Source organism: Chelonoidis abingdonii, chromosome 17, assembly GCF_003597395.2.
Source record: "Chelonoidis abingdonii isolate Lonesome George chromosome 17, CheloAbing_2.0, whole genome shotgun sequence".
NCBI lineage: Eukaryota > Metazoa > Chordata > Testudines > Testudinidae > Chelonoidis > Chelonoidis abingdonii.
In genome coordinates this window covers 41,810,363-41,833,976 of record NC_133785.1, presented here as the reverse complement: position 1 = coordinate 41,833,976, position 23,614 = coordinate 41,810,363, and the positions used below count along the sequence as shown (strand labels likewise).

The following is a 23,614-nucleotide window of genomic DNA, read 5'->3' as shown; positions in this document are numbered from 1 at the left end:
GTTGTCTGAAGTGCCTGGGGAAGTCCCATTGAAAATACAAGTGCCAGATCTGCAAAAATTTTCATCCCCAAACTCAAAAAGAGTGGGACATTCGATTAAGGGCCCTCCTGATGGAGGCTGTTCTGCGCCCAGCATTGGAGTCCTCGCGCTCAGTCTCCACAGCCAGTACTCCAACGTTGGTACACAGTGCACCGCTGGCACTGGGATCCACCTGGCACCATCCCCCCCTCGCCAGTACTGAAGAAGTGGTCTAAGTTATCTGGTCTGCAGACACCGCGCAAAGGACCTGAGCTAGGTCTTGTACCTGCAATGGAGGCTCTCAGGGGTACCTCTTGGTCAGACCCCCTGGTCCAGCCAGGGATCCACCTCTAACTCTGGGGAGCAGTAGGGGGTCCTGGCCCATTGCAGGGCCATTTGTGCCCAAGGTGGGCCTGACTGCCAAAGAACAGTTAGGCCAACCAGCGCTGCAGATGCCTGGCCACATGATAGATCCCACCAAGTCACCAGCTTAGACGACCAAGCTGGTGATGGGACCTCCCCTAAAGGCAGTGGAATGCCCCCAGTCCCTGTACTGCAGACGTCATTTTCTTTTGCCACAGCCAAGGACCTTGGTACCGCAACCCTGGTCTCTGGCCAGGAGGCCCAGGTCTCCAACGCCACGGTCTCCGCTTACAAGACACAGGATTCTAGAGTCTCAATGGCAATCCCCGTATTCTCGGTACTGATGGTCCTCCCACCAGCGATCACCAACGTGCCAGTCACCATCGCCTTGCAGATCGCCTAGGTGTCGGTCTCCTCAGACGCGAGACTGTTCCTGGTCGCGGCACCAGTCGCCAGGGCTACCGTACCATTCTTCGGGCAGGAACTGGCACTCTCCTTCCCTGTACCAGTTTCTGACAAGAGTCAGTCGACGGACTCAAGCTTCTACGGCCCCGCCCTGGTCCCCAGAAGAACAGTCGTCTGGGTTGGAGGGACAGTTTGGTCTTTCCCCTGTCCAGGACAAATCATCTCCCAGCTGGGAGCCCACCAAGGCGCCTGTGGCACCGGCATAGGTTTAAGGGCAATGGCCCGCCCTGTGGCAATACTGGAATCCACAGTGGGTGCCTGTAATGTTGGCACCATACTCCCACCGTTCCTCCCAAGTGACATTGGACAAGCTGCCCCTGGCACAGCCGGCACTGGCGTTGGAACAAGGGGCCCAATCTGAAGCGGTGACCTTGAGGGAGGCACTGGCGACCACGGAGCAGTTCCCAATGCAGCAAGGGGACGCCTCGCAGCCTCCAGCAATGCAGTCATCCTCATCGTCCCCAGATGAGGCGGTGGCAGGGCTCTCACAAACTAACTGCTCCTCTGATGACATTAGGGAGCACCAAGCCCTCCATAAAAGAGTGGAGGCCCACATGAATTTGGAGGTCAAGGAGCTAGCTGAGGAGCCCGATGACTTCTTCAGTGTCATTCCCTCCTTTTCCCCAGCCTGGGTCACATTGCCTGTTCACCAAGGGGTCCTGAAGACCGCCAAGTTGGTATGGCAGACCCCATCTTTCATTCCTCCCACATAAAAGAAGGCAGAAAAGTAGTACTGTGTCCCCACCCAAGGGGTTGAATATCTATGCGCACACCCTCCTGCGGGGTCCCTGGTCATGTCTGCCATCAACAAAAGGGCCAGGCGAGTGGCATCCCCAAAAATAAAGATGTCAAGAGACTACAGTTATTTGGCAGAAAGATTTGTTCCACAGTGAGCTTCCAATTCAGGGTCTCTAACCATCAGGTGCTACTTGACAGGTACAATTTCAACCTGTGGGACTCGGTCAGCAAGTTCAAAGAGAGCCTCCCACAGGATCAGGCACAGGAGTTTGCCACTCTGATAGATGAGGGCATGGTGGTAGTCAGGGGTGTCCTCCAGATGGCCTGGGACGCCAAGTACTCAGCGTCCAGGATGGTTGCCTCTGCAATAGCCATGAGGCATAGCTCCTGGTTACAGACCTCCCTTTTGACGGAACGGGGCTCTTTTTGGAGCTAACTGATGCTAGGCTCCACAGACTTAAAGATCCCTGGGCCACCTCCGCTCCTTAGGCCTTCGTACTCCTCAGCAGATCAGGAAGCTGTTCCGCCCCCTGCCGCCTCCACGAGGTCTTGGAGTCCCCCTCGTTCCAGCTCCTAAAAAAAGGAGGACAAAGACTGGTTTTAAGCGATGCCACCAGTCGTCGTCTCGTTCACCTGCTTAGCCCGGTCCTTCCAGGGATCAAGGCAGTCAGCAGAAGTCATTTTGAGGGTGCGTCCAAGGATGATGCCCCAATTACTGCACCGGATCTGCTCCCCATCTTCCTCAACCACTTCCACGTTTTCTGGTCGGCCTGGTCCCATATCACCTTCGACTGCTGGGTGCTCGACACAGTCTCATTGGGTTATACCCTGCAGTTTGTAGCCAACCAAACTGTCCATCCCCCTTCCCAGTCCCTCTTCAGGGACCCTTCTCACGAACAACTCCCCATTCAGGAGCTTGAAAACTTCATGAGCCTAGGGGCAGTATAAGAGGTTCTACAAGACATGGAAGGAAGAGGGTTTTACTCCCTTTACTGCCTCATTCCAAAGGCAAAAGGGGGTCTCAGACCGATCTTAGACCTGCGCCGCCTCAGCAAGTCTCTCAAAAAGTTTTTGTATGGTCTCCCTGGCCTCCATCATTCCCTCCCTGGATGCAGCAGAGTGGTAGATTTAAAGGACACATACGTCCGTATTTCCATATTCCCGGGAAACGGCGTTTCCTTTGTTTCATGTTGGGCCAGTACCATTTCCAGTTCATGGCATTGCCCTTTGGTCTCTCGTCTGCCCTGAAAGTGTTCACAGACACTCTACATGGGTAGATCTGGGGAGTCCAGATCTACTCGTACCTCAATGACTGGTCAATAAGGGGCCAGTCCTTGGATCAGGGGCGGAGGCATCTCAGCCTGGTCTGTTCCACCAGCCGTGATCTGGGCCTATGAATAAATGACAAAAAGTCTACCTTCACCCCAGTGCAACATATAGAATTCATTGGGGCGATACTCAACTCCACTCAAGCCAGAGCCTTCCTCCCTAAAAGTTGGTTCATGCCGGACCTCATCTCATCTCTGCATGCCCAACTGCTCACCACTGCCCACACGTGCCTGAGACTGTTGGGTCACATGACATTATGCACTTACGTGGTCTGGCATGTGCGACTCCGCCTCAGGCCCCTACAGGCATGGCTGGCGTCGGTTTATGTCCCCAACTGGCACAGTATGGATCGGCTGATCAGGGTGACGGACAGCATACTGTCATCCCTTACCTGGTGGCAAGATCCTGCATCGGTGCTGGAGGGAGTCCCTTTTGCGGCCCCAGTCTCGTCAGGACTCACGTCTCTGACTCTTCGGACCTGCGTTGGGGAGCCCACCTGGGTGATCTTAGTACTCAAAGCCGTTTATCCAGTCACAGTCAGTCTTTGCAGATCAACATCAGGGATTTCTGCCTGCAGCATGACATCTACCTCATGGCCGCTCACCTCCCAGGGGCCAGGAACGCTTGGGCAGACCACCTCAGCAGAACATTCTCCCCTTGCCAGTAGTGGTCCCTTCACCTGGAGGTGGTCAGTTCTATCATCTGCAGGTGGGGAACTCCACAAGTGGACCTATTTGTGTCCAGGAAGAACAGGAAATGCCTCATCTTCTGCTCATTCCAGGGCAGGGACAGGGGATCCCTGTCAGATGCCTTCCTGCTCCCACAGTCGGGGATCTGATGTACACCTTTTCTCCAGTGCCGTTGCTGCGCAGAGTCCTTATGAAAATCAAGCAGAACAGGGTGAAGGTCATCCTCATAGCGCTGGTGTGGCTGTACCAACACTGGTTCAGGACTCTGCTGGATCTCTTAGTGGTGACCCTGTTCCAGATACCACTCAGGGCGGACCTGTTGTCCCAGAACCACGGCAGTCTCCTGCACCCAAACCTGGCAGCGCTTCATCTGATGGCTTGGCTGCTGTGTGGCTAAATGCACAAGAGTGGCAGTGCTCGTCTGAGGTCCGAGTCCTGTTGGGCAGTAGGGTGACCTACCTGGCCACATGGATGCTATTCACCTGTTGGATGGCAAATAAGGGGGTTTGTCCCAAGCGAGGCCCATTGCAGATCATTCTAGACTACCTCCTGCACCTCAGGCTTCAGTGCTTGTTGCTCTCATCCATCAAGGTCCATCTAGCAGCCATCTCGGCCTTCCACCCACCGCTCGAGGACAGGTCGGTTTTCTCTCAGGATATCACAGCCAGATTCCTCAAGGGCCTGGAGTGTGTCTACATGCACGTCAGAGATCCTGTTCCTCTGTAGGACTTGCATCTGGTGCTGTGAGAGCTCACAGGCTGCCCCTTCGAGCCTTTGGCTTCCTGCTCTCTCCTTCTCCACTCCTGGATGGTTACGTTCCTGGTCGCGGTCACATCAGCCCACCAGGTATCTGATATTTGAGGGTTCACCTTGGAGCCACTTTATATGGCTGTTTTTACTATATCATAGTCAGCTGCTTGTGCATCACTCAGTGCCATGTAGGAAGCTTGTGCCTCTCCCAAGTGTAGGGAGCTAATTGGAGGGCCCATACTCTCTTCTCCCAGCCCACTCCTCATTCCACCCTCTCAAATGTCAACAAAAAGGCATCAAGGTTATCCGTTGGGCCTATTTTGCACAGCCTTGTGCCCACCACCTGGTTATCACTCCCTGCCATGGGATTCACTAGCTTCTCCATGAGCTGTTGCTGCACCTGCGCCCGCTGTGCAATAAATTGTTGTAGGTTCTGTTATTGTTCCACCTGTCAGGAAAGCAAAGACTGTTTTGCTTGTTGCTAGGTCTGCTGAAATGCTTGAAAGATTTTCTGAAACTCCTTTTGCTGTTCCACTGCCCAGCACAGAAGATTTCAGACAAGCCCCCAGTTCTTATAGGGTGGGGTTCCCTCACACTGGATTCCTTACTGCAAAGAATCCTCATGCACGCCAGGGACAAGTTCTGTGCTTTATTTACAATGTACAAGTGTTTGTTCCCCATAGGATAAAGCTTTTCCCCAAGTCTTTCCCTACTACCAAGGCACAGAGTGGGGTGGGAGAGGAAGAGATCACAGTTGTCTGAGATCTTTAGCTTCTCTAGCCCTTCCTTCCAGCCCTCCCCATCTCTTGCTGTCTCTTTCAAACATGCTCAGCTAACGAGCTGAATCCCCTTGTTGATTTGGTAATCACCTGCTACTTAATCAAGGCTTTCATCACTTTGGTTCATATGGGAACACTAACCAGGTTCACAGAGAAGTGAGTCATATTCATTCTGTCATAAGATGTCTCAGCTGGAGTGAGTTTTTTGCACAAATAACACATTAACATGCAATTGGGCATTTGCATCTGCAGGTGGTCAGTTAGGCACACAAATAGCCATTTGCATGCACATAGTTACATGTTCAATTACCCTGCCCATCTTTGAGAGTCAGGCCTTTTTGTCTCTTAATGAAAGAGGCAAGTTATTTGCTGCAAGGTGTGTTAAACTACTGTGTGAAGCACTGAGGCACTTGTGTTTATTCACCCAGTTAGCTAGTGGCCTCATTTGGTCCCTGTGATACCCTGACATTCTGGTCTCTTTGCAGTATAGTTACTTGGCACCTCAACTTGAATTCAGTGCTGTGGTGTTTGTGCAGAGGAAGCAACACTTCCGAGTGGACAGCGCTGTGGATCTCTATGGTAGGAGAGTGACACCGCACCAGCAAAAGAGGGATTTAGGAAATGGGACAAGGGGTAGCTGGGAAAATTTAAATTGAAACTGTTGGTGTTCAGGGTGTCCCACAATAGTCCCATCACTGGGAAATCAGGGGCAGCCCTTAAGCCTGGATATTACAGGCTCTGAGTTCTTGTTATTTTGTTTGTTGGTGCCAGATGCTTGGTTGCTGGGGTCATTCTGTGCATTGTTGGGATTTTCACAGATGCCCTTTTGAATGTCATTCCTCTGCAGTAACTCTCTATAACTGCTCCATGGGACACTCTGATTGCAGCCGCTGCCAAACGGCTGACTCCAAGTATAACTGTGTGTGGTGTGGAGGCGAGCGGCCCAGCTGCATCTTTCGAGGATCCTGCACAGAAGAGATAGTGGACATATGTCCTGCACCACTCATTTATTCAGTGAGTAATCACTACTCTTTACTGTACTGCACTCAAGGGCAATGGGGGTTCCACAAAGCAGCCAAAAAAACCTCACTGACAGTCCAAACAGCAACAATGGTTCCTCTCCCACTGTTAATTTTTCAGCACTGAGAGTTCGGAGAGCATGACGTGAAGTGTTAGAGTGCAACCAATCTGTAGTAGCCAAGATGAAAGAAACAAATGTATACCTGTGGCACCTCCTGCTGGTGATTTCCGGGAATTAGCTCGTTCCAGCTCCGGAGCACCTTCTGCAGGCCGGTGATCTGCCTGTCCTCTGGCCCCCGTGTCCCTCCCAGGACCCAGTGTCCTTTTACCTGGTGTGCTGTCCCCTGGCAGTAACCCCTCAGTCTTAGGGTCTCCCCTCCCCAGGGAACCCCACCCACTATTCCCACCTCGCCTCAATATCAGGCTACTGCCAGTCATCATCTAGCCCCACACCTTGGGGCAGACTGCAATATCAGCCTACTCATCACTGGCAAGGAGGGTTTGGACCTGCTGCCTTGGCCTACCTCTGGGCTGCCCTCTGCAACCCCCAGTACCCCTTGGCTTTCTGCTAGGCCACAGCCTGGGGCTTTCCAGGCAGGAGCTCCTCAGATCCTCAGCCTGTTCCCAGCCCTGCTCCACTCAAGTATTCTGTCTCTAGCTCCCTGCAGCCAGGCCCTTCTCTCTCTGAATGCAGAGAGAGTGTTCTTCTGGGCCTCTGGCCCACAGCATTTTATAGGGACCAGCTGGGCCTGATTGCAGTGTGGCCCAGCTGCAGCCACTTCTGAGCCTGAAATAATGAAAGTGCACAGGGTGAAGTGACAGTGACTTGGCAGGGATGGAAGAGGGAGCAGAGCTTAATAATAATTCTGGTTTATTAAAAAAATAAAAAATCTTTTTGACCTGTCCTTTGCTGAATACCATAGAGTATGTGTCTTAACCCTGTGTTTCCCTTGGTGTGACATTGTCCTCCCTTCAGTTACATGCTATACCCTCTTGATGCTGCTTGTCATAATTTATCCTATGTATTCTTAGGGGCATGAGCTGTCTTTTGATTGTGTTTTTTGTGCAGCACCTAGCACAGTGGGGCACTGAACTTATAGGAGAGCCTCTGGACACTACTGTAATACAAGTAATAGATTACAGCTTATATAATAGCTCCTCATCACCAGAGCCCCCAGAGAAGCAGTCAGTGCAGCAGTGAGTAGGCAAAGGATGGGCTGCCACAGCTGTTCTAAAGGGGATTTAATGGAATTATACCGTTGTGAAGATTGGTGATAAGACCAAAGTGTGGGAAGGAGGAGGGCACGGATCCTAGGTCTCTCATTTACAGCACTTTACTCCTGCTGGAATTCTGCACCATTGTACAATGCAAAATTTGTGCAGAATTAATGTTCCTCACAGAATTCTTTTTTTCTTGCAGAATTTGTGATTTCCCCTCGAGCACTCCCACCTGCTGTCAGCCCCGGGCATCTGGGGCTCCCGTGATTATATTGTATTATTTTGACAAAATATGTGGAATTTTACAGGTTTTAAAAATATTGTGCACAGAATTTTTAATCTTTTGGCACAGAATTCCCCTAGGAGTAGCCCTTCCTGCTTATGATGATAGAGCAGCTACTCTAGAGCAAGAGAACCTGACACAAGTCTTGGCCAGCAAAAAGTGTCTCCTGTGTCCATCCCAGGAAGAGGACAGAACTTAGGTTTTTTTGGATCCAGCATCATATTAGGCTGCCAGCATCTGAGGTGCTATGAAATGAACTCATGCTTGGATATCTTTGCAGGTTTATCCCCTGTCTGGACCAGTTGAAGGTGGCACTAGACTCACTATTGCTGGCTCAAACCTTGGCCAGAAACATCAGGATATTGCAGAAACTGTTACAGTTGCAGGAATTCCTTGTGCTGTAGATGCTCAAGAATATGAAATCTCCAGCAGGTAGAGTATCTGTAAAACTCCCTCAGGGAATGAGACATTGGGTTTCCCACTGGGCCACTGACATCAGATGGGGTAATTTCTCACCCCCTCCCTAGCCATGGTAACCTGGATCAATACCTTCTGCCTCAGGAACTGAGTTGTCTTCTGCACCTTCCAAAGGGCATTGACCCCTGAGAAAAGCAATTTTCCCCACCTACTCACCACTTGGGCACTGAATTTGAACAGAAGCTGTTTATTTTTAAAGAAGCTTGACCCCTAGCACTCCTCACTCCCAACACAAACAGCTCATGTAATACAGTCTTGATAAAAATATCAGACTTAAATAAACACGCTTTGAAAAACATGGAGGGAAAAGGAGGGAAGTGTTCAAGAAAAGCATAACACCTTTGTTGGCATCAGTTAAATTTTAGGGGGCAAGAGTCTGAGACTGATGTGAATGGGGAGTGAGCTCCTCTGTAGCAAAGACCTCATCACCTGACAACCTGAAATGAGGCACTGGGATTCCTTATAGGGAGAGGGTGCCAGGTACAACCTGTCAGGATGAGTCTCAAAGAGGAAGTCTGAGATACAGCCAGGGCCTACTTCTGAGGGCTTTAAAGACCATTGAGCCCAAGGTTAATCCATCACTTTACAGGCATCAAATGTAAAAAACTCTGGGGCAGTTTAGTTTGGTCACGTGTACTCAAGCCAGTGAGCAGATCATGCTGCCACATTCTGAACAAGCTGCTAGTACCAGAGGAGCGCTTCTCCTGCTAAATAAACCATGTAACCCCAAGGCCAGGTGTTGCTGTTGCTTGTGAAAGTTCATCACAGGGTAGAAAAGGCTGTTGCTTGTGCAAGTTACACAGCTGAAAAAATACTCTCTCATACCACAGCCAGCAAGTAGTTTAATATGGGAATAGTGTTGATGGAGGTGACACCATGATTCTTATTCCTGCTCACAACCTCCAGACAGAGCTGGAGCATCATCATAATGACAATCTCTCCACCTACCAGCAAAACCAGGATGAAGATGAGGCAGCTTTCAGATGACAAAATCCTCTTAGCCAGAGATAGTCAAACTATTCTCCATGGAGCCCTGGTGGTCCCCAGATGACTTGCTGGTGGCCAGCAAATGGCTGGCAGGGCACATGATGCTGGCACCTAGTCCTTGTGTCAAGGCTCTTCATCACAAATTGGAGTCTAAAGATTTCTAGAGGCATCTTTAAAGGAGAAGGAGGAAGGGAAACAAGATCTACCTTCAGAGACTGGAGCCAGAAATGGTATAGGAATGTCCATGAGAGAAGGGAATCAGGTAGCTGGACAGTATGTGTAGGGGATCAGGTGAAGGAAGGAGCCATAAGAATGTGGCTGGGCAACACGGGCAGGTGAGAGGAGGCCTAGCCCACAGGGAAACAAGTGCAGTGGAGCAGGGCTGCTGGGAAGCACAATCAAGGGAGCAGGCAGAAAGGAACCAGGGAGTATGGCAGCAAACACAGGAGGATAGCAAGGGAGCAGGCATCTGGGACACATGAGCAGGGGAGGGAGAAGAACTGAATGGACATGGGAGGTGGAGCAAAGAGCAAAGCAGAATATCTGAGTAACCTCTTATCACTGTTACAATTACATTGCTTCTGTCCCATGTCAGCAGCTCCCTTACCCCTGGGAGTCGAGTAAGATCCCCTGGGAAGTGGCCATGGGAACTCCTGTCAGCCGTTGCTCCAGCGCCAGTCGAAGGGCTCACAGGGCAGGAGGTGCACTTGCACATTATCCGTGAACGGATAACTCTGTTCAGCATTTAGTAATGTCTTGCCAAGAGGCCTTATGCTTAGGTCAGGGACTGTAGCATGATGGCTCCCCCTTGTCAGTAGGGTTGCCTCATGGACATCTCCCCTCTATTTCCCCTTCTTCTAGGTTCCTTTAGGAATTCACACAGTCTCCGGTGACCTTTTAAGTTCAATCTTTTGATTTCCCCAGCTCTCCTCAGGCTGCTAACAGAGTTTGTCACAAGAACAGCACTCAAAAGTCCAAAGCAAACAGAGTTTTTCAGCTCATCTTTCTTTTTTAACTCCCACTCCCAGGCTTGTCTGGCTAGGGCTCTGGAAGAGCCACACTTGTTCCTCATAGTTACTCTTTCTACCAGATTCACAGTCTCCTGAGCTTCCCCAGTTTACCACCAGGCTTCCTGCCTCTGTCAGTCTCATCTCAGCTACTCACTCAGTTGCACTCCTCCCTGCAGCTTCCTGCTGCTGTTTATATCGGAATCCCAGATTCACCTCAGCTGGGGCTCATCTTATAATCAGGGCATTTAATCTTTGATTATCAGCAGGTAAGTATGCCCAGGGGTCTGTGATGGGATGTTAGATGGGTGGGATCTGAGTTACTACAGGGAATTCTTTCCTGGGTGCTGGCTGGTAAGTCTTGCTCACGGTGCCTCAGGGTTTAGCTGTTCGCATATCTGGGCGGGAAGGAATTTTCCTCCAGGCAGATTGGCCAGAGGCTCGTGGAGTTTTTCACCTTCCTCTGCAGCATGAGCCACGGGTTCACTTGCTGGAGGATTCTCTGCAGCTTGAGGTCTTCAAACCACAATTTGAGGACTTCAGTAACTCAGACATAGGTTAGGGGTTTGTTACAGGAGTGGGTGGGTGAGATTCTGTGGCCTGCATTGTGCAGGAGGTCAGACTAGATGATCATAATGGTCCCTTCTGACCTTGAAGTCTATGAGTCTATGAAAGCCATCCTGTTACAGGGATCAAATAGAACAGAGGGCTTAGCCAATCAGGAGCCACCAGACAAGTTAAGAAAGCTTGCCTGCTTCATCTAACGGGAGTGTTGGGTGGACCTAAGTTGGAAGATATGCTCCACGGGCCTAACCCAGGGTCTTGGTCCTGGTCCTAACAGCCGGTGCACCTTCACTTAAATGGTGCGACCACCCAGTAAGTTTTGGTTTGAAATTTAAGGGGCCAGTTGGCCAAATCTTTAAGTTTAACTTTAATTTACTATTAGACTAGTAAAAACTCATGGCATGAGACACCTTGTTCTGAGTGAGCTGTCACAGGCACCCTGTATCAAACCCCTTGTTACTGACACACAGGCAAGGCTGAAGTGAGGCTGGTCATGGGGAAACAATTTGAAGAGCTAGCTGGTATGCTGCTCCACCTTCCGTTGAAAGCATCTAGCCCCATTTTGCCAGAGCAGTGCGAAGAGTTGACATGCTGTCTGAGTCATCATTGAGTCTACGTGGCAGATACCCTCAGTGACTAAAAACTCCTTTCATCTCTCAGAGGGGTAGCCGTGTTAGTCTGGATCTGTAAAAGCAGCAGAGAATCCTGTGGCACCTTATAGACCTGCGACTGACGAAGTGGGTATTCACCCACAAAAGCTCACGCTCCAAAACGTCTGTTAGTCTATAAGGTGCCACAGGATTCTCTGCTCCTTTCATCTCTAGCTCACTAGAAAACTCTACCTTTTCCTCCTGGGCAAGGACCTGGCCAGTTGTGATCCATACACTGATCTGTGGTTCACTGTATCTGAAGTTGAAAAGGAAAGCAATGCATAGAGTCTAGGTGGCACAAACACTGCTTTCTGTCTTCTCCTTGCCATCATCCCTCTCTTCTGATCCCACTAAGGGCCTCTGGACTGTTTCCATTGTCAGTTTAAGGCTTTGGTTCTGATCCAAGGCCATTAATGACTCAGTTCCCCAGTTGTATTAGAACCCACATCTCCATCTATGAACTGCCAAGGAAGTGGGACCTTGGTTGTTAAATTGGATTTAGAATGGACTGTGTTGTTCAGATGGCACCCTCTCTGCCCTACTGTGACCCCAAGTTCATCCCAATGCCAGAGGGCAAGGGTCTCTCTGGTATCAGGTATTGAGTTTCAGCGGGCCTGACCCGTTTAGTGTACTCCAACTCACTTATGTCATAATCTGTATCTAATAGGTATCATTTTAGTATCTTTGGAAAACAGTATCACACTGATGATTAATATTCTTGCATGGCGTGTGTGTGGCAAACGCCCAAAGAACTGTATAAATGGGAAGGAGATATGGGACTAAAAGGAGTTTGAACCAGACCAATTAGAGGAGTGAATAAACAGGATTTTTTCCAAGCAAAGGAAAGGCTGACATCTCCATCCAAGTGCAATCACAGTCAAGTTACCAGTCATTGGCGTATTGGAGGCTACAGAGACAGATCAATTTGCATTGTAGAAACCACCAGCAGGGAAGAAACCAGGGTGAAACTGTCTCCAACAGACTCCATGGCACCTTTCCTCACAGCAGGGTCACTGAAATTTGAGAAGGATACATTTAAAACATTCATTGGGCTATAAAAGAGAGGGACAAAAAAACCCAAGTGATCTTTCACCTAAGAAGACAAGAAACCAAGCACTTTGGATCTTATGGGAGACCCTGACCAAGGGGGTTGTCAACCATCTGGCTGGAAGGAGTTTGGGAAGAATCTTACCTTGAACCAAGACTGTGGCTTTATTAAGGCTTAGTCACTAGAAAGTGTTTTTCACTTTTATTTGTTTGTAACCATCTGACTTTATCCCTTATACTTGAACTCAAAACCTTTCTCTTTCTTTAATGAACTCGTTTTACTTTTATTCTAAATCAATCCAGTGCTGTGCTTGCCTTGAAGTGATTGTGACATTCTATACCTTGGAGGAGTGTCCTGTAACCCCCATATTCCTTATTTTTATATAATCGTGATCTTCCCTTACAAGGCAGCTTTATATGTATCAGGACAGGTTATGATCTGCTGAAAGTAATTTCTCTATCCACATATGTATATCATTAATGCATATGAAGTTATAAGAATTGTGTTGTATGCTTGTCACTAAAACATGCTGTAAGTTGGGGAATCAGCCAGATGCTAACTCTCCAGAGCAAGGAAAGTAACCAACACCCCTGCAAGTGTCAAACAGCCATCAACAGCCATTGTCCAGAGCTACAATTCAATGACTCACCTACATAAGGCCATACCAGAGGAATTGCTCAACCTGGCCTGGAGACTCAGCAATGCTCCCCAGACAAGCCTGGACTTGTTCCCCAAGCACATGGGACTGAGGGTATAAAACAGAGCACAGCAGGCCCATTCTTGGCCTTTCCCCTTCACCCACCTAACCGCAAGCAACAAGGACACTCTGAAGACTCCAACTGAGGGGACTGGCCCAGATTTCAAGGGTGAAATCTGTGTACTACGAACTGCAGTATCCAGTGGGGTGAGAAAAACTGCTTAATCTAAATGTTCCCCAGGGTTGAGAGTTTAGACTACGTGCTTATATTTTATTTTATTTTGGTAACTAACTCTGACTTTTTGCCTATCACTTATAGTCACTTAAAATCTATGTTTTGTAGCCAATAAACTTGTTTTACTGTTTATCTTTACCAGTGAGTTTGCCTGAAATGAATGGTAAATGTGCTCAGGTTTTACAAGGGCTGGTGTATGTCCACTTTCCTTTGATGAAGTGGTGAACCAATTAATAAATTTGAACTGCTTATCTTGAGCAGTGCAAGACAGTATATTCCTGAGGTACAGTGTTGGGAGCTGGGGGTATTTGTCTCTGGTGCCTTTCTCTGTGTGATTAATGAGTGGCTCTGGGAGCATTCGTGCAGTCTAGCTGGGTGTGGGGTTCCACAGGCTGTTGTGCTGAGTGATAACAGGGCCTGGAGGGGCTTGCTGCTTGTCACTAGCAAGGCATTGTGAGAGACAGCCCAGGCTGGAGAGGGTTCAGGAAGACACAGTGTTCCCACAGTCCCAGGCTGCACCCCGGGGATCCCATCACGTTGATTATTAACTCCAATTAAAGCAACAAGCTGCTGTGCTTTTGTCTCTTTAAAGGAGCAACAGACCTTGTTAGTCCTCTGAATGTTCCAGGAGAGGGCTGGACACGTCAGGGCAGATGGTTTTGGGGAAATTCAGGATTGGGGTGTGTTGGGGGTCAGTGGGCTACTAGTAACCAGGACTGGTGGAGACCAGAGTGTGGCAGTAGTGTAACAAGCAGGTTGCTGGAGTCAGAGATGCTGGACCAGGGTTGCTCTACATACAGACAATTAGTGCATCCTTGTGTACTGGCTGAGAGCACCCAAACAAGTGGCTACAGCAGCAGAGAATTTGGGGGCACTCAGGGTTACAGGACAAGTGGTGATACAACTTTCCACTGGTCTGGAATGAACCCCAAAATGTCACAATGGCATAACTGGCAGGATTTACACACAGCTTGCTATTTTGACTGAAATGTTATACTTACACTTGCAAAACAGTTTTAAGTGATTCTCAAGTGATAAGACTGGGAACAGTCAAAGAAAGGTTACAGTTTTATTATTTTCTGTTTGTTTATTTTGGGCCAGGGAAATAGAACAAAGGAAGTTGAAAATGAATGACAGTGAAACAATCACTAAGCTAGAGTTGGCTATATTGGAAAGGAGCAAAAAAACCCTAAAAAGAGAGACTGAGTATGCAGCATGAGAACTTCAGAAATGAAAAGCAGAATAACAAGCGAGATCATGAATACTAAAAATGGGAAAAGGATAGAAGCCAAAGAATAAGAAAAAGCACACAGGCGGGACCTGGAACCAGAAGCAGTTGCCCACCAACAAGCCATAGAGCTGAAAGACAAAGAAGCCCTGGAAAAGGAGAAGAGAGGTTGTATAAGTTGGACATGATGGAAAGGCATGGACAAATTCCACAGCCCACAGGTGTACTCTCTTTCCCCAAGGAACACCCAGCTGGGACAAGTTGTGTCCTGCATACAAAGGAATCATACTGTATTGAAGAATCCGTGACCACTTTTGAAAGGCCACTTGATGCATAAAGATCCAGAGGACAAGAAGTCCCAATTTTCATTAGTAGGCTCTGGGGGAAAGCTTTAAATGTGTTCAATGAAATGGAACTTGAACAAGCATTGAAATATGGTTAATTTAAAAAGGCTGTTTTGCAAAGGTTCCAGATTACTCCTGAAGCGTATAGAACAAAATTTAGAAACCTCAAAATGAATGACAAGATGAGTCATAGAGAATGTGTGTATAAACTGTGTGAATTGATGAAAAAATGGGTCAAGGGGAATAGGACAGAGAGTTATGAACAGTTGTTTGATCTTTTTGCACAGGAGCAATTCCTGCAGCATGTTCTGAAAAAGTCAAACAAGCTATTTGGGATAAATACCTGGACTCTGTCCAAAAAGCAACAGATCTGACTGATTCCTCTGCACAAGCCAGTGCATCCAGTGAGTGCAAACCACAGAGGGAAGGGCAGAAGCCCAGTGTTAAGTGGAGGGCCCCATTTTGTCCAGGGGAAGAGAGAGGGGGGTGGTGAGCCCAGAGTTTACCTCCCCAGAATTCATCTCCTCCTAGAAATCACCATCACAGACCCTTTACTTAGCAGAATGGTCCAAGAACATGCTACCAGTGTAATTCCACTCAGCACATGAGAAATAATTGCCTTAAACTAAAAGAATCTAGGCCCTAACCCATATTAATGCATTTACCTTTAACTGAGGAGTCTAGAGGCCCCTGATTAAATTTGTGAGGTCTGACCCAGATGTGGTAGACATGGAATTTATTAAATTTGAGATTACGTAATATGGCGTGACAGTGGGGCTCAGATTTCTTTGGTCAGGGAAAGCATGGTCAGAGAGAGTGACATTTTGGTATTGGGAAGATCTTAAATTCCTGTACGTTTGTCTATAGTGCATTTGGATGGAAAGGCACAGAAGATATCTTAAAGAGTTGGGATGTTGGATTGTATTACTATAGAAATGCTGGTGGGGTCTGACGACTTAACCATGACTCAGGCTGTTCATATTGTAACCCATAGTAAAAAGTAATATTGTTCTGTAATCCCAGATGAGAATGGTGAAAACACAGAAACTACTATCATGGGAGAAGAATATACTTCCACCTTTGTTTCAGCAGAGAAGGCAGTGTGCATTCAAGTGTTGGAAGGGTTGATTCATACTCCTGACTCAGAGTGGTAGCAGAGTTAGTCTGTATCAGCAAAAAGAACAAGGAGTACTTGTGGCATCTTAGGCCTGGCCTACGCTATGGGGTTAGGTCAAATTTAGCCACGTTAGGTCCATTTAAAAATGAATGCGTCCACACAACCAACCCCGTTCCGTCGACCTAAAGGGCTCTTAAAATCAACTTCTGTACTCCTCCGTGGCGAGGGGAGTAGTGCTAAAATCAACTTTGCTGGTTCGAATTTGGGATAGTGAGGACACAAATCAATGGTATTGGCCTCCGGGAGCTATCCCAGAGTGCTCCATTGTGACCGCTCTGGACAGCACTTTGAATTCCGATGCACTAGCCAGGTACACAGGAAAAGCCCTGGGAACTTTTGAATTTCATTTCCTGTTTGGTCAGCAAGGCGAACTCAGCAGCACAGGTGACCATGCAGTCCCCCCAGAATTGTAGAGCATAGAATGTTTCTATGCTCCCCCTGTCATCTCCATCCCTGAGGTTATTGCAGATTAGAAGGTGAAAAAAACACATTCGCAATGACATGTTTTCCGAGCTCATGCAGTCCTACTGCACTGATAGGGCACAGCTTAATGCATGGAGGCATTCAGTGGCAGAGGCCAGGAAAGAATTAAGTGAGCGTGAAGTGCAGAGGCAAGATGCGATGTTGAGGCTAATGGGGGAGCAAATGGACGTGATGAAGTGTCTGTTGGGGGAGCAAACGGATATGATGAAGAATCTGTTGGAGTGGCAGGAAAGCCAACAAGAGCACAGACCCTTGCATCCACTATATAACCGCCTCCCCTCCTCCCCATGTTCCATAGCCTCCTCACCCAGATACCGAAGAACGCCAAGGGGGAGGCTGTGGGCACCCAGCCACTCCACTTCAGAGGATGGCCCAAGCAACAGAAGGCAGTAATTCAAACAGTTTGATTTTTAGTGTGGCTACAGTAAGCAATGTGGCCTTGTCCTTCCCTCCTCCCGCACCCCACCCATGCTACCTTGTCCGTTATCTCTCTTTTTTTTTAATTAATAAAGAAAGAATGCATGGTTTCAAAATAATAGTTACTTTATTTCAAAGGAGGGGGGGTGTTTGGCTTACCGGGAATTAAAATCAACAAAGTGTGGGTTCGCATCAAGGAGAAACACACACAGCTGTCACACCAAAGCCTGGCCAGTCATGAAACTGGTTTTCAAAGCCTCTCTGATACACAGCGTGCCTTGGTGTGCTCTTCTAATCTCCATGGTGTCTGGCTGCTCAAAATCGGACGCCAGGTGATTTGCCTCAACCTCCCGTCCCGCCATAAACGTCTCCCCCTTACTCTCACAGATGTTATGGAGAACACAGCAAGCAGCTCGCCGCTGGGAAGCAGAAGAGCAGAGTTGCAGGGGAAGTGATGGAGCCGTACACCATGCCCTGGAGATTGCTAGGAGCCGGGCAGGGAAGATGTTCCCAGAACGCCTGGCTAAGCTACATGTCCGACGAGGACGGTTACCAGTCCTACTGCATCATCTGCTGCCAGCAGCACCCAGGAGGACTAGTACAGATCCCCCAAGCTCATTGTTTGGGAGCAGGGAGCAGAGTTGCAGCGGAAGCGGTGGATGGCAACAATTAGCAGTCCTCCTGCACCATCTGCTGCCAGCAGCACCCAGGAGGACTAGTACAGATCCCCCAAGCTCATTGTTTGGGAGCAGGGAGCAGAGTTGCAGCGGAAGCGGTGGATGGCAACAATTAGCAGTCCTCCTGCACCATCTGCTGCCAGCAGCACCCAGGAGGACCAGTACGGATCCCCTGAGCTCATTGCTAGGGAGAAGGAGAGAAGAGTTGCTGCGGAAGTGGTGGATGACGATGGTTAGCAGTCCTACTGCACCATCTGCTGCGAAGGCAAGGAGCTGCTGCTATGTAGCAATGCCAGCTGCTGCAGGTGCTTCTGTGTCTAATGCTTGGAGGTCCGGGTAGGGCAAGGTACCTCGGCCAAGGCAAAAGAGCAAGAGCCCTGGAGCTGTTACATGTGTCAACCACAGAAGTGCTATGGGATGTTACAGCGCCGACCAGACTGGAATGTACAGCTGCAAGACTTCTTCACCAGTGACAAAGGACAAGAATATGAACCACCTAAAATCTAAAAAGGCCTGCACATTTCCCAGACACTACACTTGGTAACAGAACATGATTGCATTGGCTACTTGTATCGCAGCTGTCCCCGCAGTAGACTTGCCCACAGCAGCAGCGGTGACAGTGAGCTGAGAGGGCTCCATGCTTGCCATGATATGGTACACAGGTAACCCAGGAAAAAAGGCGCGAAACAATTGTTTGCCATTGCTTTCACAGAGGGAGGTGCAACTGACGGTATGTACCCCAAACCAGCCGCGACAATGTTTTTCAGCCTAACCCAGAACGTCAATGGGCAGCAGAGACTGCGGGAATGTGGGATAGCTACTCATAGTGCACCACTCCGTGAGTCGATGCTAGCCATGGTAGTGAGGACACACTCTGCCGACTTAATGCGCTTAGTGTGGACATATGCAATTTACTATAAAATCGATTTCTAAAAATCGACTTCTGTAAAATCAACCTAATTTCGTAGTGTAGACATACCCTTAGAGACTAACAAATTTATTTGGGAATAAGCTTTCATTGTCTAAAACCCATTTCATAGCTGCATGCAGTGGAAAATACAGTAGGAAGATATAGATATACAGAGAACATGATAAAATGGGAGTTGCCATACCAACTCTAACAAGACTAATCAATTAAGGTGGGTTAGTCTCTAAGGTGCCACAAGTACTCCTCATACTCCTATGTAGCAGAAGACAACATGCTCTCAGAGCTAACGGGAGGAGTTAAGCCCACTTACTGAAGAAGCTATCCCTATTGTCAGCTGGCAGTATTTTGCAGATGAACAAAGGACAAATCTCCCTCTAGGTTCTATAAAGGGACAGGTCCTGCAGGGGATCCCAGTGAAGGGCGTTGGGGAAAGGACGAAAGTCCTGGGAAACCTTACAAGCAACTAGTTGTGCCTGCCCAGCACTGTGGAGATTTAATGTTGCCAGCCCACAACTGCAGTTTTGCTGGTTACTTGGAGGCACTGAGAACCTACAATAGGTTAAAGAAGAATTTTTACTGGCCAGGAATATAAACAGATGTGGGATACTTTTGTAGATCTTGTGAAGAAAGAGCTGCAGGATCCCAAAAAGTCCTACACCCCTTGCCTGTGATATAGGAATCATTTTATGGGGTAGAAATGGACACTGTGGGCCCTGTGCCACATCTTACCCAAAGGGCAAAAAATATATCCAGGTGTTAGTGGATTTTGCCAAAGTAGTTGCTGTAACTAACATAGAGACTGACTCTGTGGCAAAAGCCCTTTTCACTATTTTCAGCAAAGTGAGTTTCCCTGAAGAGATTTGATCAGATTATGAGTCAAATTTCATGTCCCAGCTATTCAGTGAATTGTGGAAGTTGTGTGGAGTGAAACAACTAAACGCCACCCCATATCATCCAGAGACAAATGTTTGGGTGGAAAGGTTCCATGGGGCACTGAAATCAATGTTGAGTGTGTACGCAAACAAGAGAGCCAGTGATTGGGATGAAATGTCATCCTGTTTGCTTATAGGGTGGTTCCCCTGGAACCCACAGTGTTTGCCTCATTTGACCTATACAGAGGGAAAGTGAGAGGACCCCCAGATCTCATCAGGGACACCTGGGAAGTGGACACTGAGACAGAGGGAGAACCTGTAACTGAATATGTGCAGAGATTCAGGAAGTAGTTAAAAGACATGATGGGGATGGTTGAAACTAACCTCAGTGACAGCCAATACAAACAAAAGGTGTGGTATGATGAACATATTTGAAAACACTCTTTTGAAATAAGGGACTTGGTGTTAGTGCTAAGCACTGTGAAAAAATACAAAATGCAAAACTCATGGGAGGGACCTTTTGAAGTGATAAAAGAGGTGAATGAAGGGATGTGTCATGTTAAAAGACTTCACAGTAAAACAGCTGATTCACATAAATAGGTTTAAAAGCCTATCACAGCAGGGAAGCTGTGGTAACATGATTTGTTGTGTGGAAGGAGAAAATGAGGCATCCAACTCATTGATTTAATGGTTGAATGCCAAAATGACTCATCACTTGACTGTATTGAAATAAGCAGTCAGTTTGGGAAGATACAAACAAGAGAAGAAGCCATCTTGGCATCCATCACTGGACAGATACAAGGGGCCAGATGAGTCTTTCAGTCAAGAGGGTTGAAGACTCTGGGAACTGAATATAAATGAAAAACCTGCTTTGGCAAAGATTTTTCACCTGGGAACACAATGAAAACAAGCACCTTGTATAGCTGTGGAAGAGCCTGACTGAGAGAGAGTCAGCCATGGCTGGAAAGAAGAAAAATGATAAGAAATCTACCTTGAACCCAGCTGTACCTTGATGAATTAAGTCTCATCCACTAGAAAGTGTATCTTACTTTTATTTGCATGTAACTATTTTTCTTTTTCCTTTGTATTTGAATTCACTTAAAACCTGTCTCTTTTGTTAATAAACTTGTTTTATTTTTGATCTAAACCAACTCAGTTTTTTTTAATTGAAGTGATTGTTAACTCCAGTTAAGGCAACAAGCTACTGTGCTTTTCTCTCTTCAAAGGAGCAACAGACTTTAGTCCAGCAGAAGGCTGGACATTTCAGAGCAGATGGTGTGGGGGAAATTCAGATCTGGAGTGTGTGTTGGGGTCAGTACCAAACCATATCCCCTGAGTCCTGAACTTACCAATCTGGATCCCACCACGTGAGGGTCACCCTGTCCCCAATACCCGGCCCGCTTACTCATACCCATGACTGTGTGTAGCCCACTCTATGAGCGATGTACCCTCACTGCCCCCCTACTATATCTTGACCCCAACCACCGTACACCCCGCATTGGGGACATTACAGGCTGTGTGTATTATATGCTGAACCGTAACCAATTCCCAGCGTCCCCCCATGCTCTGTATGTTTCCCCTGATGACCAACGACTGACACATCAAACTCTTTGTATCACCTTTCTTTAATATTTTCTAATAAACATTTAAATCTAGGCTAATGGAGACCAACATGTGGCTCTGGTGTAACAAGCAGGCTGCTGGACTGCTCAACAAGACACTGCATGCTTAGATGCTGTCTGGGAGCATGCAGACCAGGAGCTGCAGCAGCAGAGCATTTTAAGGCACTCAGGGTTACAGGACAAGCAGTGACACAACTTCTCACTGGTCTGCATTGCTCCCCAAAAGGTGACCTCTACAGTGACAATGTTCTCTGATTTCGCTGCAGTATTGTGTGCATCACCGGTGGAAGCTGGGCTGAGAGAGCTGGGCACGTTGCAGTGGAAGTACCTGGAGGAGGGCATGGAGTTTCTGGGCACATATTTGCCTATCAGGTAACATCTCAGTTCAAACCCCTGTCATACTGCTTCTGTAAGACTGCAGCTGCACTGCTATTCTCTGTTCACAGATTCTCTTGGGAGAGAGGGAGTTGTGTAGGTCATAGAATCATAAAAATGTAGGGGTGGAAGGAACGTCAAGAAGTCATCAAGTCAGGTGCCCTGTGCTGTGGCAGGAGCAAATACACCTAGACCATCCCTAACAGGTTTCAGAGTAGCAGCCGTGTTAGTCTATATCCACAAAAAGAGCAGGAGTCCTTGTGGCACCTTAGAGACTAACAAATTTATTTCAGCATAAGCTTTCGTGGGCTACAGCTCACTTCTTCAGATGTGTAGAATGGAACACACAGCCAGAAGATATTTATACATACAGAGAACATGAAAAGGTGGAAGTATGCATACCAACTGTAAGAGTCCAATCAATTGAGATGAGCTATCAGCAGGAGGAAAAAAACCTTTGAAATGATAATTGAGATGACCCATAGAAGGTGTGAGGAGAATTTAACATAGGGAAATAGATTCAATTAGTGTAATGACTCAACCATTCCTAATGGGTGTTTGTCAAACTTGTTTTTAAAAGCTTCTACAACCTTCCCTGGAAGCCTATTCTAGAGCTTAATATCTAACCTGAATTGCCCTTACTGCAGATTAAGCCCATTACTACTTCTCATACCTCAGTGGACCTGGAGAACAATGGATTCTTCTTCGAGTGCTTGCTCATATCCATTCCAGTTAGGTGTGCGCGCGCTGCGTGCACGTTTGTCGGAAGATTTTTACCCTAGCAACGGCCTATCCAAGGTGCTTGGCCGACCTCAGGCCGTTGCTGACAGGAGATCCACACGACTCCTGTTTACGGTGCCTCGGGGGATCGCATTTCACAGCTAAGTGCCCCGTTTGCAAGGCGTTTAAGCCGAGAACAAAATGGAGCGGCACTTTCATTTCCCTTCCACCTTCTGCACCGAGCGCTGGCTACTCGGCGGACAGAAGTGCCTCCTCGGCACCGGACCCCACCGGCACCGGCCATTACCAGCACCGAAGTCGACTCAGCATCGCTCCCTCTCTCTGAAGCTGAGGAAGCCCACGACTCCCCCTGCCAGTGCCCGACAGCTCCCCGGCACGCGCCATGGTTGAGCTCCCTGCTCCTGCTGCTTCTGTGCCAACTGCACTGCAGCCAGAGAGCTCGTTTAAGTCGGATCGCCTGGCACCAACACCTGCAGAGGCACTGAGGACGCCGGCACCGTTGATTCCGGTCCCGCGGGGCCATCGAATCCAGTGCCTGCCTGCTCCCCGGCATGGGCCATGGTTGAGCTTCCTGCTCCTGCTGCTTCCGTACCAACTGCACCGCAGCCAGAGAGCTCGTCTAAGTTGGATCACCCAGCACCGACACCTGCCGCAGCACCGACAACGCTGGCACCGTCGATCCCGGTCCCACAAGGGCCATCGACTCCAGTGCCTGGCCGGTCCCCGGCACACGCCATGGTTGAGCCTCCTGCTGCTGCTGCTTCCGTGGCAATGGCACCGCAGCCAGAGAGCTCATCTAAGTCGGATCGCCCAGCACCGACACCTGCCATGGCACCGACAACGTCGGCCGTCGATCCCGGTCCCACAAGGGCCATCGAATCCAGTGCCTGACTGCTCCCCGGCGCACGCCGTGGTCGAGCTCCCTGCTCCTATTGCTCCTGTGCGAACGGCACCGCGGACAGAGACCCTGTCTAAGCCGGATCGCCTGGCACCAACACCTGCTGAGGCACTGGCGAGGTCAGCACCGTCGATCCCAGTCCCACAAGGGCCGTCGGATCCGGTGCCTGACAGCTCCCCGGTATGCACTGTGGTCGAGCTTACTGTTCCCTCCACGCCGGAGACATTTCCAACGGCGAGGGATCTCATTGCCATGACAGAGTAGATGCTGCCTGAACCCCCGGCACCACCGGTGCGGGTAATACAGTCTCTTGGCAAGCCGCCTTGATACGACCATCCTCTGTCAGCGCAGCAGAGCGGCACCGTTCATGATCACTGTCCCGCAGACACTGCAAGTCCCGTCGGCGCTCCCACTCCCGAAGCCACTTGCAGTCCCGATGCTGTTCTCCTCGGCACCGGTCGCACTCGCCGCACAGATCGGTGTCCCGTTCACCGACCCGATAATCTCGGCACCGTTCTGGCTCCCAGCACCGCTA

At 48.8% G+C, this 23,614-nt stretch overlaps 1 protein-coding gene across 8 annotated transcripts in view; it reads left to right on the top strand.

Moving 5' to 3' along the window:
- PLXNB1 (plexin B1) overlaps positions 1-23,614 on the top strand; it is a 281,915-nt gene that overhangs the window by 183,502 nt on the left and 74,799 nt on the right. For all 8 annotated transcript variants that reach the window (XM_075073224.1, XM_075073226.1, XM_075073222.1 and 5 more), the window contains 4 exons: positions 5,617-5,710; positions 5,979-6,145; positions 7,933-8,084; positions 21,332-21,437. In XM_075073224.1, coding sequence (XP_074929325.1) covers positions 5,617-5,710; positions 5,979-6,145; positions 7,933-8,084; positions 21,332-21,437 — 519 coding nt within the window. The remainder of the gene's footprint in view (positions 1-5,616; positions 5,711-5,978; positions 6,146-7,932; positions 8,085-21,331; positions 21,438-23,614) is intronic.